At 40.3% G+C, this 14,027-nt stretch overlaps 2 protein-coding genes across 3 annotated transcripts in view; one reads left to right on the forward strand and one right to left on the reverse strand.

Moving 5' to 3' along the window:
- The first annotated feature begins 1,495 nt into the window (after positions 1-1,495).
- CDV3 (CDV3 homolog (mouse)) lies at positions 1,496-6,608 on the forward strand. Of its 2 annotated transcripts, none has more exons than XM_010072563.1 (4): positions 1,496-1,571; positions 3,287-3,423; positions 4,429-4,591; positions 5,498-6,608. In XM_010072563.1, the coding sequence occupies exons 1-4, from the start codon at positions 1,561-1,563 to the stop codon at positions 5,622-5,624; spliced, it is 438 nt and encodes a 145-aa protein (XP_010070865.1). In that variant the 5' UTR covers positions 1,496-1,560; the 3' UTR covers positions 5,625-6,608. The 2 variants fall into 2 exon arrangements, with proteins under 2 accessions (XP_010070865.1, XP_010070866.1); XM_010072564.1 differs by having other exon boundaries at positions 5,931-6,608.
- Positions 6,609-11,380: 4,772 nt separating this feature from the next.
- The window catches only part of TOPBP1 (topoisomerase (DNA) II binding protein 1), a 21,136-nt gene continuing 18,489 nt past the window's right edge, over positions 11,381-14,027 (reverse strand). Inside the window, exons 23-27 of the mRNA XM_010072565.1 lie at positions 13,688-13,851; positions 13,310-13,450; positions 12,627-12,716; positions 12,026-12,187; positions 11,381-11,614 (exon numbers count right to left, since the gene is read on the reverse strand). Of these exons, the coding sequence (XP_010070867.1) occupies positions 11,471-11,614; positions 12,026-12,187; positions 12,627-12,716; positions 13,310-13,450; positions 13,688-13,851 (701 nt within the window). The 3' untranslated portion in view covers positions 11,381-11,470. The remainder of the gene's footprint in view (positions 11,615-12,025; positions 12,188-12,626; positions 12,717-13,309; positions 13,451-13,687; positions 13,852-14,027) is intronic.

The raw sequence follows: 14,027 nt of genomic DNA on the forward strand, positions 1-14,027 counted from the left end.
GCCGGTATATATTTTTTTTTTTTGAATATACCGTATTACAGCGAAACGGTAAGAACACAAGAGAAGTTTAAGCTCCTAGTTGAGTCAGTGCCTTGCAGCTGGCTGTGCTGTGTATTTTACAATTATTTTTAAGAAATATTCAGTTAATTCCTCATGTTGTTTCTCTTGGGGAGCTCGACACCTGCAGTAGCTTTCTAACTAGACCAAGGTCAGCGGTAATAATCTTTCAGCTGCTCTTCTGCTCATTTGTTTTAAAAATAATATCAGGCTTTGACTGAGGCTTACACTTGGATTAGAAATAACGTACCTTTCATGTTTAATGATCTTTATTTTGGAAACTGTGATGTTTCCATGGAGATGGGGATATAAGAAATGTAAAAGATTTTAGAACTGTGGACTCGCGCTGTTCTGAAAGACAGCCTTCAGCAGATGGTGTAATAGCATGAGGTCACTCTCTGCTTCTGCTGTTAGTTTGGAGCAGGTCAAAGTTTTCCTGCTAGAGGTTGATAATGGAGAAGATCCTAGAACGGGGCTCTCCCATGAAGCTTTGTTCCCAGCTGTTCAGCAGAAAGGAGACTGTGCCATTGCAAACCTTGCTTACAAGGTCTTTGTATTTAAAGTGATAGAGTGTAGGAATTGTGTAAACTACTGATTAGGCTGTGTGTGTCGTAAAGCTGTGACTAGGAACACAGGAAGACTGCTGCTCTGTTCTGGTCCATTTCTGGCCTACCTTAGTAACCCCAGAATCTGCTGATTACCCAGTAGGACAAAATTGCCCGTGCTTAGGTGGGTCCTTCTTTCCCAAAACACATAATCGAGCTCCTGGTTTAAAACCGTAAAGTGACATTCTCCAGAGACTAGTATTCTGCTGTTTTTGTGTACTAAGATCGCTGTGGTTTTGAACCTGACCTTTTTACTATTGTAAAAAAAAAAAAAATAAAGACAACAAGAAAGGCTGTAAATGTGATTGTAAATATGAAAAAGTCAAATGTACCAACGCTGGTCTTTGTCATAAATCCACTATAAGCTATTCCAAATGTTTTTTACTGTTTGGCTCATGAAATAGGTGATGGAAACGTAAATCTAAAGCTTCATGTGCATTCAAGCTGTCATAAGAGCTTACTGTTAGTAACAGGGAGCAGTCTTGCCCTTGTATTTCTGTGATCCTGACTGCACGGTCCTGTTTCCTACTCTGTATTATCCCTTGACTTCCCACTGGGTTTTTACTGAGGTGATGCTTTTCTTTTGCTGGGCCATTTCCTAGCTGTTGTAGTGAGTTCAAGTCAGCCCACCAGTGCATCCTAGATGACAAATAGGGAGTTAGCAGGGGAGGGAGTGGAGTCTTTTCCCTTGTTCTCAGTGATGCACACAGATCTGTCTCCCATGAAACTGCACCTTCACCCTGAGTTTCCTTTGTATTAGTTACATTCTTCTTTTCTGCTTTCAGTGTAAGGAAGGTGCTAACTTCTTTTTTTTTTTTTTTTCTTGCAGGAAGAGGATGATTGGAAAGAGTTTGAGCAAAAGGAAGAAGTTGATTATAGTGGTCTTAGAGTTCAGTCCATGCAAATAAGGTACTACTTTTTTTCTTTTCGGTATAATCATTACCTATGTCTAAAATATAGGTTTTTTTCTTCAGAGCTGCCTCCATGGACAGAGGTTTGATGTGTTTCTGCTGGTGTAGAAGTTTGCTGTAGGGTAACTTTGTTTTGACTGTTCTCTGACGATGTTCTCTTTATTTTCTAAATCTCTGATACTCTGTTTTGGTTGGATCTCAAACTTTTATTACAAATGCTTAACATTCTCCTCCATAAAGATAGTAATGTAGGAATTTCTCTGAGATGTGTGCAGCGTTGTAATCTGAATCATTTGACTGCTGCAAGGGTATCTGACTCAATCTATTCAGCATCTCAGTTTGGGGAGTGAATTCCTGAACCATTGCATTTTTATTTGAAAAAAACAAAAATATAGCTGTTAAAATAGTATCCCATGACAAGATCCCACAAGACGGCATTTGAGAGTCTCGTCCAAGATTCTGTGTTTGCTTTTTCATGAGATTGTTCCTGTAGTCTGGTCCAAAGTAAGTCTACTTAAGTCTTTCCAGGTTAAGAAAAACATTTAATTAGGTCAGAAAAAGGATTTTTATGATCTTAGTCTTAGACTGAGAATGTCACATAATCCTTCTTGTCCGGGTATTGATGTTCAGAATAACGCCATCATCGTACCTGTAACCAGTGCAATAGATGCTTTCTTCACTGTTTGAGTGGGTCCTGCATGTTCTTTGTTTTACTTGTTTTGTTAACTAGTCCGAGTAGGCCATTTGCACGTATTTGGTCCACAAGCTTTCCATACCATTGAAGTGTCACAGCTGATAATCACATGTCTGAATGGACAAGTAACTAAAGTGGGCTGCTGCTTCACTGACTGCTAGTGCTGTTTGATTGAAAAGCCAGTACTTTGGCTTTCCAGACAAAGGCGGGTATTCTGAACGCTTTTGATGCTGTGGCAGATTTTCAGGCATGTGGCAGTTTCTGCTACAGGATTTTGTAACCACTCAGTGAGTGGGTTCAAGGGGAGAGTGGAGAAGTAAGTGGAAGAAAAACCCACTGGAGGTTGTAAATTATCCAGCTCTGGAGATCTCTTTGCTGAAAATAAGACACAGATATCTGGAGATTTGTCAGAAATTATAGTTACTTTTAACTGTTCTCTGATTATTACCTATAACAGAAAGCTTATCCGATCATGATTAGTAGGATTGGTCTCTTATAAACTTCTTGTGTATTCACACATTGCTGCTGCCGTCCAGATCAGTGTCTTGGGTTTTTGAACAGCCTCACCCTCCACACATGTACCCACACAGTTTACTATAGTAGCCTTGTCTAGCAAATTATTTTGAGTTTTTGACTGTTTCTATGCAAAATAAAATAGTCTAAATAAAATATAGTCAGGCTTTTGCATAGGATTTATATTTTAAAAATGGCATATTTTTCTCTCTGTATTTTTTGATTGCCTGCTATAAAAAAACCTGAACTGGTTTGTAGATTATATTTGTATGGGTAATAAGAATGTTTAAGAACTTTTTTCTTCTCAGTTGCCAAGTTATGTAGCAGTGTGGCAGAAGTTGTTCAGGTAGAAGTACTATTACAGTGGTTACAGGACTAACGTTGTCTGGTTAAATCTAGTATCTTCACTACAGTAGCTGTGAAATCTTGCCTGTGGCGACTGTGTAATCTCTGGCAAGTCTTAAACTTCTCTTTGTGAAATGCTACTTACCATTTCTCTTTTATAGTGAAAAAGAAGATGATGAAAGTGAAAAAAGAGAAGAACCCGGTGACAACTGGGAGGAGACTGGTGGTGGCATAGACAGATCATCTGGTCCTTGGAACAAGTCAGCTCCTGCACCAGCGCCTGTCGTGGAACCAATTGGTAAATGTAACTCAAAGTTGCTGCTTTTTGCAATTGGAAGAGCATCGGGTTGAATTAAGCTGCTCAGGGGAGAGCTCAAGGAGCAGTTCCTATTCAGGCACCTTCTGACCTACTAATGGCTTGTTTGACTTACTAACAAAGGAGGAAATTTCCCTGTAAAGAGATGGAGGAACTGAATTGATAGTAGTCAGATACTCCACAAATGGAGGGTGGGAGGGGGAAGCATTCCATCTTTGAAGGAGATCCCTCTACTTTGCAATCTGCAAAATACCTGTTGAAAGCATTTCTGTTGATCTGAAACTATTGCTTTGACAAGTAAGTGGAAGTTCAGCCAGTATCTGATGTCTAATATGGCAGTTCTTGAGTAGGGTTCTGTGGTTAGTAGTATGCTTTTCAAATCAGTTCAGAGAACATGACATTGCAAAATTAATTTTTTAACTGGGTTTGGGACTCTAGTTTTGACTAAACACAATTTATTAGCATCAGCAGAGATAAAGTACCTAGCCATGATCTGAGCTCAGACCATTCTCTTTCATTGAGGAATTCACTGAAAAGTGGCCTCCTGTGTTTCTTCCTGTTTGTACAGGCAAGGAGGTAAAGTTAATTAATCAGTGTTATTTCATTGTAGATTGTTACCTTAAATACAAACTGCATCTGGAGGGGTGCTTCAAGTAGGATTTGTCAAATACAAAATTATGTGTTTAAATCTCTAATTTTAAATGTAAACTCCTAATAAATTGTAAATAAGAAACATGAAGTCCTCATCAGTTGTTTTGATTCCCTGAATTTTGTGAGGCAATACACTGGCACCACATTTTGACTACTAAGTGTAGGTTAAATTAGGTGATACTGATTTCCTGCCTTGTCTAAAGTATTTGCTTTCAGAGCCCTAAAATGTGCAGAAACATACTTGTAAGATTCTTTTTATTTGTGGGTTTTGTTTTGGTTTTTTTTAGGTATGAATGCAATCTTACTCTCTTATCTAAATTTTGTTCTTATAACTAGTTACAGAAACCCCAGAGCCAGTTCAGACTGGAGGTGTATACAGGCCGCCTGGTGCCAGGGAGGGTGGCAGGCCACGGAGAGCACAGCAAGGACCACCAGAAATCTATAGCGATACGCAGTTTCCATCACTGCAGTCTACTGCCAAGCTTGTCGACAGTCGAAAGTAAGTACCTTCCATTAATTCCCTAAATCATATTTTAACTGCCTTCTATAAGTTCTTGTTCTGTTTTAGGGCTTAAGCCTGAATCTTTCCACAGAGAAAGGAAGCAACTAAGAAACTATTCTGTTTGGCAAAGAGATGGGAGAGGTCTTAACTGTATTTTCCAACTCAAGGAAGGGCTTCCCATGAAGTAACATTTATAGGACATAGCCCAGTGAGAGAGCCAAACAAGACTTCAGTTACCTTATCTAATTGACTTGCTGAAGGATTTCCCTGAAGCAGAGTATTTCTGCTCGACAGCATCTGGTTCCCTGAGATCCTTGCTTTTGAGTCCTGATCTTACCATAGCCTCATTCCCTACAAGAAGAGACAGCTAGGGCAATACCTAATTCACTTGGGCTTTTTGAGTTTGTTTTTTGGGGTTGTGGTTGTTTTTTTTCCTGCTTGCTGTGTTATTGATTAATACAGCCTAGCAGAAGTTCTGGGTGGTGTGGGTTGTTTTTTTTTTTTTTTGGTGTGGCTTTGCTTAGCAAATGAGACATGCTGTCATTGATGCTTTAGGGTCTGAACACTGCAAATTGAGTTAAGATGAAATTCTGAGTGAGCATTCTAGAAATGGACTTCTGCTTTCTAAAACCTATTTTTTCATAAATGCCCTTAAATTTACTTTTGAGAATGTTAATATTGAGATTTAGAATGTAATCTGAATTGTACTGGGTGATGAGCTTGATTCTGGAGACAAGACTTCACAAGATTTGCTTGGGAATGTTTGGCTGTTGTGTTAAAACTCTAGACCTTAGTATTCTATGTTCATAATGTTTTTGTTGGGATGGGGTGGAAATCAACTAGAAATTCACAGTTCACAAGCTAGTGATAAGACACTTACTGATTACATTTATTTTCCCTTAGGGATAAAGAAATGGAGAAGAGCTTTGAAGTAGTAAAACACAAAACTAGAGGTAGGGATGAGGTGTCAAAAAACCAGGCACTTAAACTTCAGCTAGACAACCAGTATGCTGTGCTTGGGGATCAGTAGAGCTGCACACACATTACAATTAAGGAATGCTTTTTTTGGTAACCCTTCTACTAAGGTAACTAAACTACAGCTAACGGCTATGATGAACATGCCACCCTATTTCTGCTGGATCTGCTGCAGCAAGTGCAGACTACTTTGACGTAAGTGATTGGTTCTCCTGCACAATGGAAGCGTAATATGTTACAACTTCTCCTTTGGATATGGGGCAAATTAATGTAAATGACTGAACGAGAGTCATCAGTGTTCTGTAATTGCTCAGAAAGATACCTACAGCCAGTGGTCATTTCAAAATCTTTTTATGTTCAGATACTGAGCCTTCGTACAGGTTGACTACCTCAGACTTGCTGCACTCATTGTGGACACCATGTGGATCACAACTTCTGGAAGAGAAGGTTACAGCTGTTTTAGTGGCCATCTGAAACTTGAAACCAGCTCTACTGGATTCCTGTCAGAAATCCTGCAGAAGTCAGCCATTTGGTTCCAATTTGCTATAACAAAGATTTAAGTGACCTTAATGACAAACCTATTGTTTCCTTTCCGAGGAATCCTGTCATGTGTAGCCGTAGCCTACTAGAGACTTGCGGAGCGTACTGTACCACCTGTACTATCTAAGTATAACAGAGCTGTAGTTTGTTTACCTTTTTAGATAGCTGTACTGAGGTAACTGCAAAGCAAATTAAAACTCATTAAGTATCACATTTGAGGAATGATGGGTTTGGATGGTCTGTTTGCATTAGCCTTTTTCACAGTTGTCTGTTCAAGCGTTTGTTTTTTATTCTCCACAAAAAAATGCCTCCCTTGTCTTTGGTATCAAATTGCAGTATATTTAAATAATGATGAGAAGCTGTAGTGAAATAGGGTTTATTTTGTTTTTTTTGTCATGAGGTTTGTCTTTCTCACCCTAAAGCACTAAGACTTAAAGAGTTTTGATTTGACACAGAGGTATCCAGACTCCAACTACAGTCTTCAGAATTTGTCGTCTTCTGTGAAGCATGCAGGCTTTGAGACAGAAATCCTCTAAGTAAAACTCATAAATGGTGTTTATTCAAAGTCAGGAAGTTTAGTAGTAAGGGAATGCAGTGACTTCTTTAAGTTGTTGTCATCTCTGAGTTAATTTAGTGGAAACAGGCAAAATGGCACTGATACACTTAGAACATGGGACATTGCCTGTTATTGATTTGATGAATGAAAGCTGTCAAGTACCAAAAGTGTCCTGCTGTAACTTTTTCTCTTCTCTGAATTCTTACACCAGAAGCAAAATGAAGTACAATAATGGCGTGCTCTAGTGTTGAGGTTTCTCAGAGTAAATGCCAAAAAATAGACCCAACATCTGTAAGAGCTGCCAATGGCAAAAAACCCAAGGGAACAAAACACAACTCGCTTACATGTCTGGGAGTACTGTGTGTGTGCAGAAGATGAGGATAGCGCAGGAATCACCCTGGTGGGTTCCCTTTGACTAACTGCTGACTCGCTTTAAATCTCCTTCTCTGAGGCCAATGGGAAGTTTGCTGTTGACTTCAGTGGGGCTGGGGTTTCACCTGGTTCTTTTGTGCACAGACTAAAACTGGCCTTGCCCTTGAAGAGTTAACTGTCTCTAAAACTTCTGCTAGAAGCTCTTATTAAAGAGAGGGCTCAAGAGACTATTGTTAAAGTTGGAGACTTCACTTGGAAACAAAACCCCACTGAAAGACTGATACCAACACTTTGGACTCTGAGCTGTGTATCTTCCTTGAAAATACATTGTTTCCAGCAAAACTGATTTGTCATTAAAGATTTCTATGGAATTCATGGTAAATGGACATGTCGCTCAATGTGGTAGGAACGTGAAATCTTAAAGCAGTTTTCCTGCTGCTCTAAAGCGATTGAGATCATCACTGCACATGAATCACATTTTAGTCTACTGTCTGGAGGGTAGATGAGACTGTCCCTTGTACTATTTTTATTTGAGGTTTTGGGCATGAATTCTGGCAGTTCAAGAAAACCCTGTAACAATTTCAAATCAAATAAAATGGAAATATACATGGATTCTGGAGTCTAATGAATCTTTACCTTCAGTTCTAGCTTATGACTTCACAACAGCTGAGGAAACAGAGCGTTTGGATCTTTAAGAGATCAAGGGACAGGCCACAGAACAGGTAGTCAGCCTTAGGGTCAGGTGGGCTATGTGTAAGAGCTTAGAGCAGTGCATATTCATATGACTTTTATTTATACATTAAAGTTTAGTTTGGTACCTGTCAGTGTCTTCTTACTCCCACCATAATAGGACTGGTTTGAGATGGTGAACAGACTATGAATGAAGCTTGAAAGGAACTTTGCTAAATTAGAGAATGAAAAAAAACAAACCCAAACCTCTGCCTGGTCATTGTCACCAGAGTCCATCAGCTACTACTAACTAGAAGTGTTTACATTGGAGGCTTTTCTTAAGTGTATCATTCCAGGTTCTTTCTGGAGGCTTAAAGGAAAAAAAAAACCAACCTCAAATACAGCAAATTTCCACCAAATGTTTAACTATTTTAAAGTTTCTTGTGTTAAGTGTCACTGCCAGCAACTATCAAAATGCCAGTTGTCAGTATCTTCCTTGTAAAAATTAATTGTTCTGCATGCCTGAAATTTTGAAAGTTGGTCCTCCATGGAAGGTCAGTAGGCTTTTGAGACTCTGAAGTCCAACTTTATCTGGTTTGTTGCTGCATTCATTTGAGGCATGCTAAGAATGTCCATTTCATTTCTTCAGACTGCTTGTTGAAGGCTCCTTCCATACTGATGGCTTGTCAGTTGCAGAAACGAGATTCTTGGTATCAGTCAGTAAAATGCAGTTGTGTGCTGTTTCAGGTGCTTCCTAACCTGTAGTGTGCTTTTATGGTGGGTTAGTTACTAATTTCCAATTTAAAGGTTCCATTTTATGTTCTCCAGCTTAAAATAAAAACAGCTGTGAAGTTACTGACTTGATAGTAGAACATTTAAATGTCTTGTACTTACTGGGAGAGGAACAATTTGGATTTGTGATATACTCTGTATTTAAGGAATGTTAAAATGCAAAAAAACCCTAGATAATTTAAAAAAAAGTTAGACTTCCCAAATGCTTGTTGTAGGAATCTGGCATCTGTATTTACTTGAGCTGATGATAAATGTAGGAGTTTTGCCCACCCACCCTCTCCAACCTTGTTTTAAATTTCATAGCCCCATAGCAAACTTGTTTTAAATTTCTGGGTTACGCTGCTCTTTCTCTTTGCAGAGATGGAGCAGATGTATTTGTCTCTGACCAGCAACCAAACAACAGCCTCAGCCATGCTGACACTTACCAAAGCCCTGTCTTGCCACTGTAAATACTGTGTTATTTGCTAACCACCCAGTAACCTTCAGGACTGTTTCTCTGACTGTGCACTGTCTTTAATCTGGGAATTAGGTAAAAGGCAAACTGGCTTTGTCAACTGGCATGACAGTACTTTTTAGATAATTGCCTCTGCTAATTTTTGTTCTGCAACTCAAAGCCCAGCAAAAAACTTTCTTCATTTGACCTTTCTTCACCCTAGAGTATTCCCTTCTTTTATTCATCTACCTTATTACCATGCCAAGGATTTCTGGTCAGGTGCCTGAATTATTTGCTGCTTATTTAGAAAGCAGCTCTGTAAGCCAGAACTCCTGAGTCTTGATCATGCTGTTGTTTCTTCAGTCAGGGCTCTAGCATCCCAAACATGGCTCCATCTGTTGCAAAATTGCTTAGCAAGTAAAGGTGATCTTGAGGAATGGAAACCTAGACCCCCAAAGGCTATGTGGGAGCCCAATTCCCATGGAATTTAGGCAAAATGAAGGCAGTCGCACTGGTCCCAGTAGAACTGAGCTCAACTATGAAAAGGAGTAGGATTTGCATGACTGCTAACATGCTAGCTCAAACAAAACTGTGTTAGCTGGACAGCAGGGGCTAGCCTAAAGGATTTTTATTTTTTTAATGAAGAGATGACCAAGTGAAGAATAGTAAGAGGACATCTCTGTGACTGATAAAAAGAGGAAACTGAATTTGCTTTCAACAACATACCAGAATGTCCCACCTCCACACTACACATGAAGAAATTAAGATAAAGACATTTGAGTGCTTATTGTAGTGCAAGAGAAAGAATGATGCTCTCTGGCTGGGAAAATGGGTGTCTGGGAGTGCACTGAGCACAGCAGAAACTTTCAGCAAAGTACAGAGTACAATATGATCTATTTCTGAGAATCCCTGTGTGGCCCCCATAGTTAACACAGGAACCTAATGGTGCCTGTATATTTATATAATTGTATGTTTATAGTCGAATTATAATTTAAGTTCAAAACCTGAACTATATATATATTTTTGTCAGTAGTGGTTTTTTTTTGTTTTTTTTTTTTTCCCTGTTTTACCTATCAGGGCCTTTGCCTATGACAACTTCTAACTGTGCAGCGCACACACCTGTTGTCCTTTTGTCCCATGTTAGAGTAATGGTATCCAACTCTGTAAAGCACTTTTGTGATGTTTCCTGTGAAGAAAGCTGAAGAAAATAAATTTTAACAGCACCAACTGAATTTATACCTGCAAGTTTGTCTCGCTTTCCTTGTGTTCACCCTTCTCTTCAGTGACTCAGCGATCACAGCAGTCGGTGTGATGAACAGCAGCATGGTGGTTGTCACAGCGTTGTTCCAGGCTCAGCGCAGAAGAGGGGCTGGCTCTGGCTGTAACAGCTGCTTTCTGCCTCTGTTCTCCCCCAGCACTCCCTCGCTGTCCTTCTTCCTTCCCCATAGCTGCTTAGTGCCTGCCTTCCCCCGGCTTACAGCCCATGTCCACCTGGGCAGGGCACGCTGTGGCCTGTTTGTGGCATATGCAGACTCACAAGCTGAGCAGATGGCTGGAGAACAGGATCCCACATTACTGGTTCCACTGGGAGTTGGTATGTGTCTGATTTTAGCAGCTCCCCTTCTGCCCTGCCCCCAGGATTCACAGCAGCTGCAGGAACTGCGAGTCTCCAGGACTTCTTTAAAGCTTAGCTAAGTGGGTCTCAGGGAGTGGTTTCTTAATCTGTAAAGTGAAAACAGCAGCACTACCCTTCCACAGCAGCTTCTTCTGAGGACTAGGAAGAAGAAGAAGAAGAAAAAAATGTAGTACAGTCACAGGACCCTTAGGTCTCACCTATGAATGCCCACACCTATTTAAAACGCCGGCAATGCAAAGCAACACTTTGGAGGTAGAACAGAAAATTATCAGTGAAACACAAAGTTAATTCAAAATATGATTTGAGGCATTAACAGCAGCATTATTTTCAGTATGTGGCCTTGGAGCAAGTCAGACATGTTTGATGTCCACAAACAGCATCAAGCTGTTAAGATCAAAAGCAAAGCACGTGGTAAGAACGTAGTCACTGCAACTCAACATAGCAATCTTGCCACAGCCTTTTTAAAAAGAATCAAACCCCACACATTCATTAGCATCTCTCAGTCCTACCTGACAGTTCCTTCACATCATCCTGACAGCATGTTGCAGCGATCACTGACAAAACATTCACTGCGCTAACGCAGAAAGCAGAAGCACAGAGGCCAGCCTTGCACATAAAGGCAAGCTGTCTTCCTGTTCTCTCTCTCACCTGGAGACTCCACAGCTCCGCTCCCTTGTTCCTTCCCCCCCAGCAGCAAGGGGTTCATTCTCCTCCACCTAGAGCGAGATTCACCAGATTGCACTACTGGTAACCAAAGCAATCTTTCCTATGAGTATTACTGAAAATTATTTTAATCTCAGGACAAATTAGAAGTGAAACTCAAAGCTTTTAATTTTTTGTGGTGAGAATGAAAAAATATAAATATACATTTTAAAATGTACAAATTAAAAGCATGGAATTAGCTTAGTGTATTCTGGATCGCTTGACTCTGCTCCTTTCTCCCAGTGCTTTTCTTTTCTGAGATAATCCAGTTCCAAGTTCTGTGTTATTCTGAAGGGAAGAGTCAGCTTCCGGGAGGCAGTAGGACTCCATTGGGGGAGGTGGATCCTTCAATAGAGAAAGGAATAAAAAGTGGTTTAGCTCAAGTCTTTGTTCAGCTCAAGAAGCTTCAGAGAAGAAAGAAACAGCTCATTAGTTTTCTAAAACTGAAAATAACAAAATGAACATTGCACACCTACATTTTGAATACATTTTGCAAGCTCCCGACCCTGCAACAGATCCCACTGTGAACACGAGAACAAGTCATGCCATAGCAGTTAAAATTTGAGGCCACGGATCAAAATATGCGGCATAGGCACTTGTGGCCACAATTCCTGGCAAAGGAGGCACATGACCAACAGAGCAGCAGTCCCCTTCAAAGGCTTCAGCTGGCTGGGGTTGCTGGAGGCATGGGGTCTGCCCAGTCTGCATGTGGGGCAGGTGAAGAGCTCCCCCGAGAGCGCCTTGGGGCATGCTCACCTGGATGAGGTAGTCAGCGATGTACTCCGGTTTCAGGCAGTTCACTCCCTGGGCTGCTGCCTCTGCTACGTTAACCCTGGTGTCATCTGGCTTCAGCTTACTGAAGTCAGCAAAGAGATGAGTCGCTTCTTTAAACAGAGACACAGAATGACCAGAAAACACCTACAGATTAAAACACAACAGACAAAAGTTTATTTTGGTGTTTCTTCCCCAAGACAAATGCAGTTCATGACCTATAATTTCACTCATCAAATTAACTAGTAAGCCAATAGGAAATAAAATGCCATTTACAGCTGCATTCTGTACCATCACGTACCTTTCAAGAAGGGTGATCCTTCTCGTCAGAGCAGGGCACAGGAATTCAGCCAGCACTACTGACTTTGTGACCTCAGACAAGTGTTTCTGCCTGACCACTTGCAAAATGAAGATGACATAGCTTTTTCCTCCCACCCTTTGACCATATCTCAGCTATCCTGTGTAAGCAATTTTGTTGGTTAAGACCTCCTACTTACATTGAAAATGGCCAGCAGAGAGTTTAACAGAAAGAAAAAAAATATAGAAGTATATGTATATTCAATTATTTTTTCAAAAAACTACATACTTTTGCTCCTCCTGACTGAAGAAGGCGCCTGAATCCCGCTTCCTTGGTTTGATCAACATTCAGGATCACTTTCCAGCCACTGAAAGCTCCCTAGACAAAAGACTCAATTTAGTCAAATGTATGTCGGTACTAAAAAAGTACAAAAGACGTAACAGATCTATCATTTGCTCCTTCTGGGAATATCCACCAGATAAAAGATTTCATATCACCTAGTTTTGTCTTTATAAATGGCAGAAAAAGCCCCACAGAACACACAACCGCCAACACTGTACAGTCAGGCAGCATGCCACCAAGCCCTTCTACATGCAGAGCAAGGTGGGCAAACCGATCTATGAAAAGACCCTTGGGAATTAGTATTTTTTCCAGTTAGCTCCCCAGTCAGAGCTCTGAAGTGTAGACATCATCTTCCCGGCTGAGGGACGTTTACATACAGAAGTAGCCACATTCTGGCTTTGGAAAACATGAACAATGGTTCAGAAGGAGATTAAGACTTCTAATATACCAGCACTAAGGGTTTTTAAAAACCAAAATTACTTAACTCGAATACATCCAGCTAAACCATTCCGTTCTTAATAACAAGGCAGATTACCTTTCCCTGCCAGTTAAGTTTCTCAGTTTCTTGGTGACAATCCCTGTCCTGTCCACCCACACTGTGCAACTTACATTCCATGAGTGTCAAATACCTCAACGATACCAGTTTCTCGCCTCCCTTGATGAATTTTTTTCCTCCACCTCATGGCTGCAAGTGCTAGTTTCTTCTGGTTTACATTGATTGCAGGCAGAACATTAAGTATGGAATTACTTCCCCACTCGTAATCTTCTTCCTAGAACAATCATATACTTAAATCACAAAGCAGTCCCGACAACTTTACTGACAGAAAAATATGTTCAAAAAACCCATGCCAAAAAGAAACAAACAAATCCAGAACAAATCCCAACTCACTCTAGCTGTATATATTGATTTTACCTGGCCAAAACAGCTCTAGTTATAAGTAAAGCCATGACTCTTAATTGCACATGTATCTAAATGAACTCATGTTCTCAATAATAAGGTCACATACCTGAACAAAGCAGCCAGCTCCTCTACATGCCTCCAGGTAGGAGCGATGAAGCACCCACTTTCCAGCTGCCATCGAAGCCAAGAATTTTTCATTTCGAAGAGGATGTCCCACAACAATGTGTGTGCAAGTTGGATCAAAGCACTGTTTCTCAAGTACTATTCCACCTTGAATGGATTTGATTAAAATTATTTAAGGGTCATGCTGTACCACAGAAAGGATCAACTCAAAGTGAGAATTATTTTAATTCAGATAAAAATAGACACAACTCAAATATACATTGGAAGTATTATAATTGAAGTGACAGAGGTGAAAGTTGGCAAGGAAGGAGAAGCAGCCAGGG

The sequence above is a fragment of the Pterocles gutturalis genome, unplaced genomic scaffold (genome assembly GCF_000699245.1).
Source record: "Pterocles gutturalis isolate BGI_N339 unplaced genomic scaffold, ASM69924v1 scaffold17282, whole genome shotgun sequence".
Classification (NCBI taxonomy): domain Eukaryota; kingdom Metazoa; phylum Chordata; class Aves; order Pterocliformes; family Pteroclidae; genus Pterocles; species Pterocles gutturalis.

Coding starts and splice junctions, on each gene's coding strand:
- CDV3 (XM_010072563.1), top strand. Junction 3,424..4,428: donor GCCTGTCGTGGAACCAATTG/GTAAATGTAACT, acceptor TCTTATAACTAG/TTACAGAAACCCCAGAGCCA. Junction 4,592..5,497: donor AAGCTTGTCGACAGTCGAAA/GTAAGTACCTTC, acceptor ATTTTCCCTTAG/GGATAAAGAAATGGAGAAGA.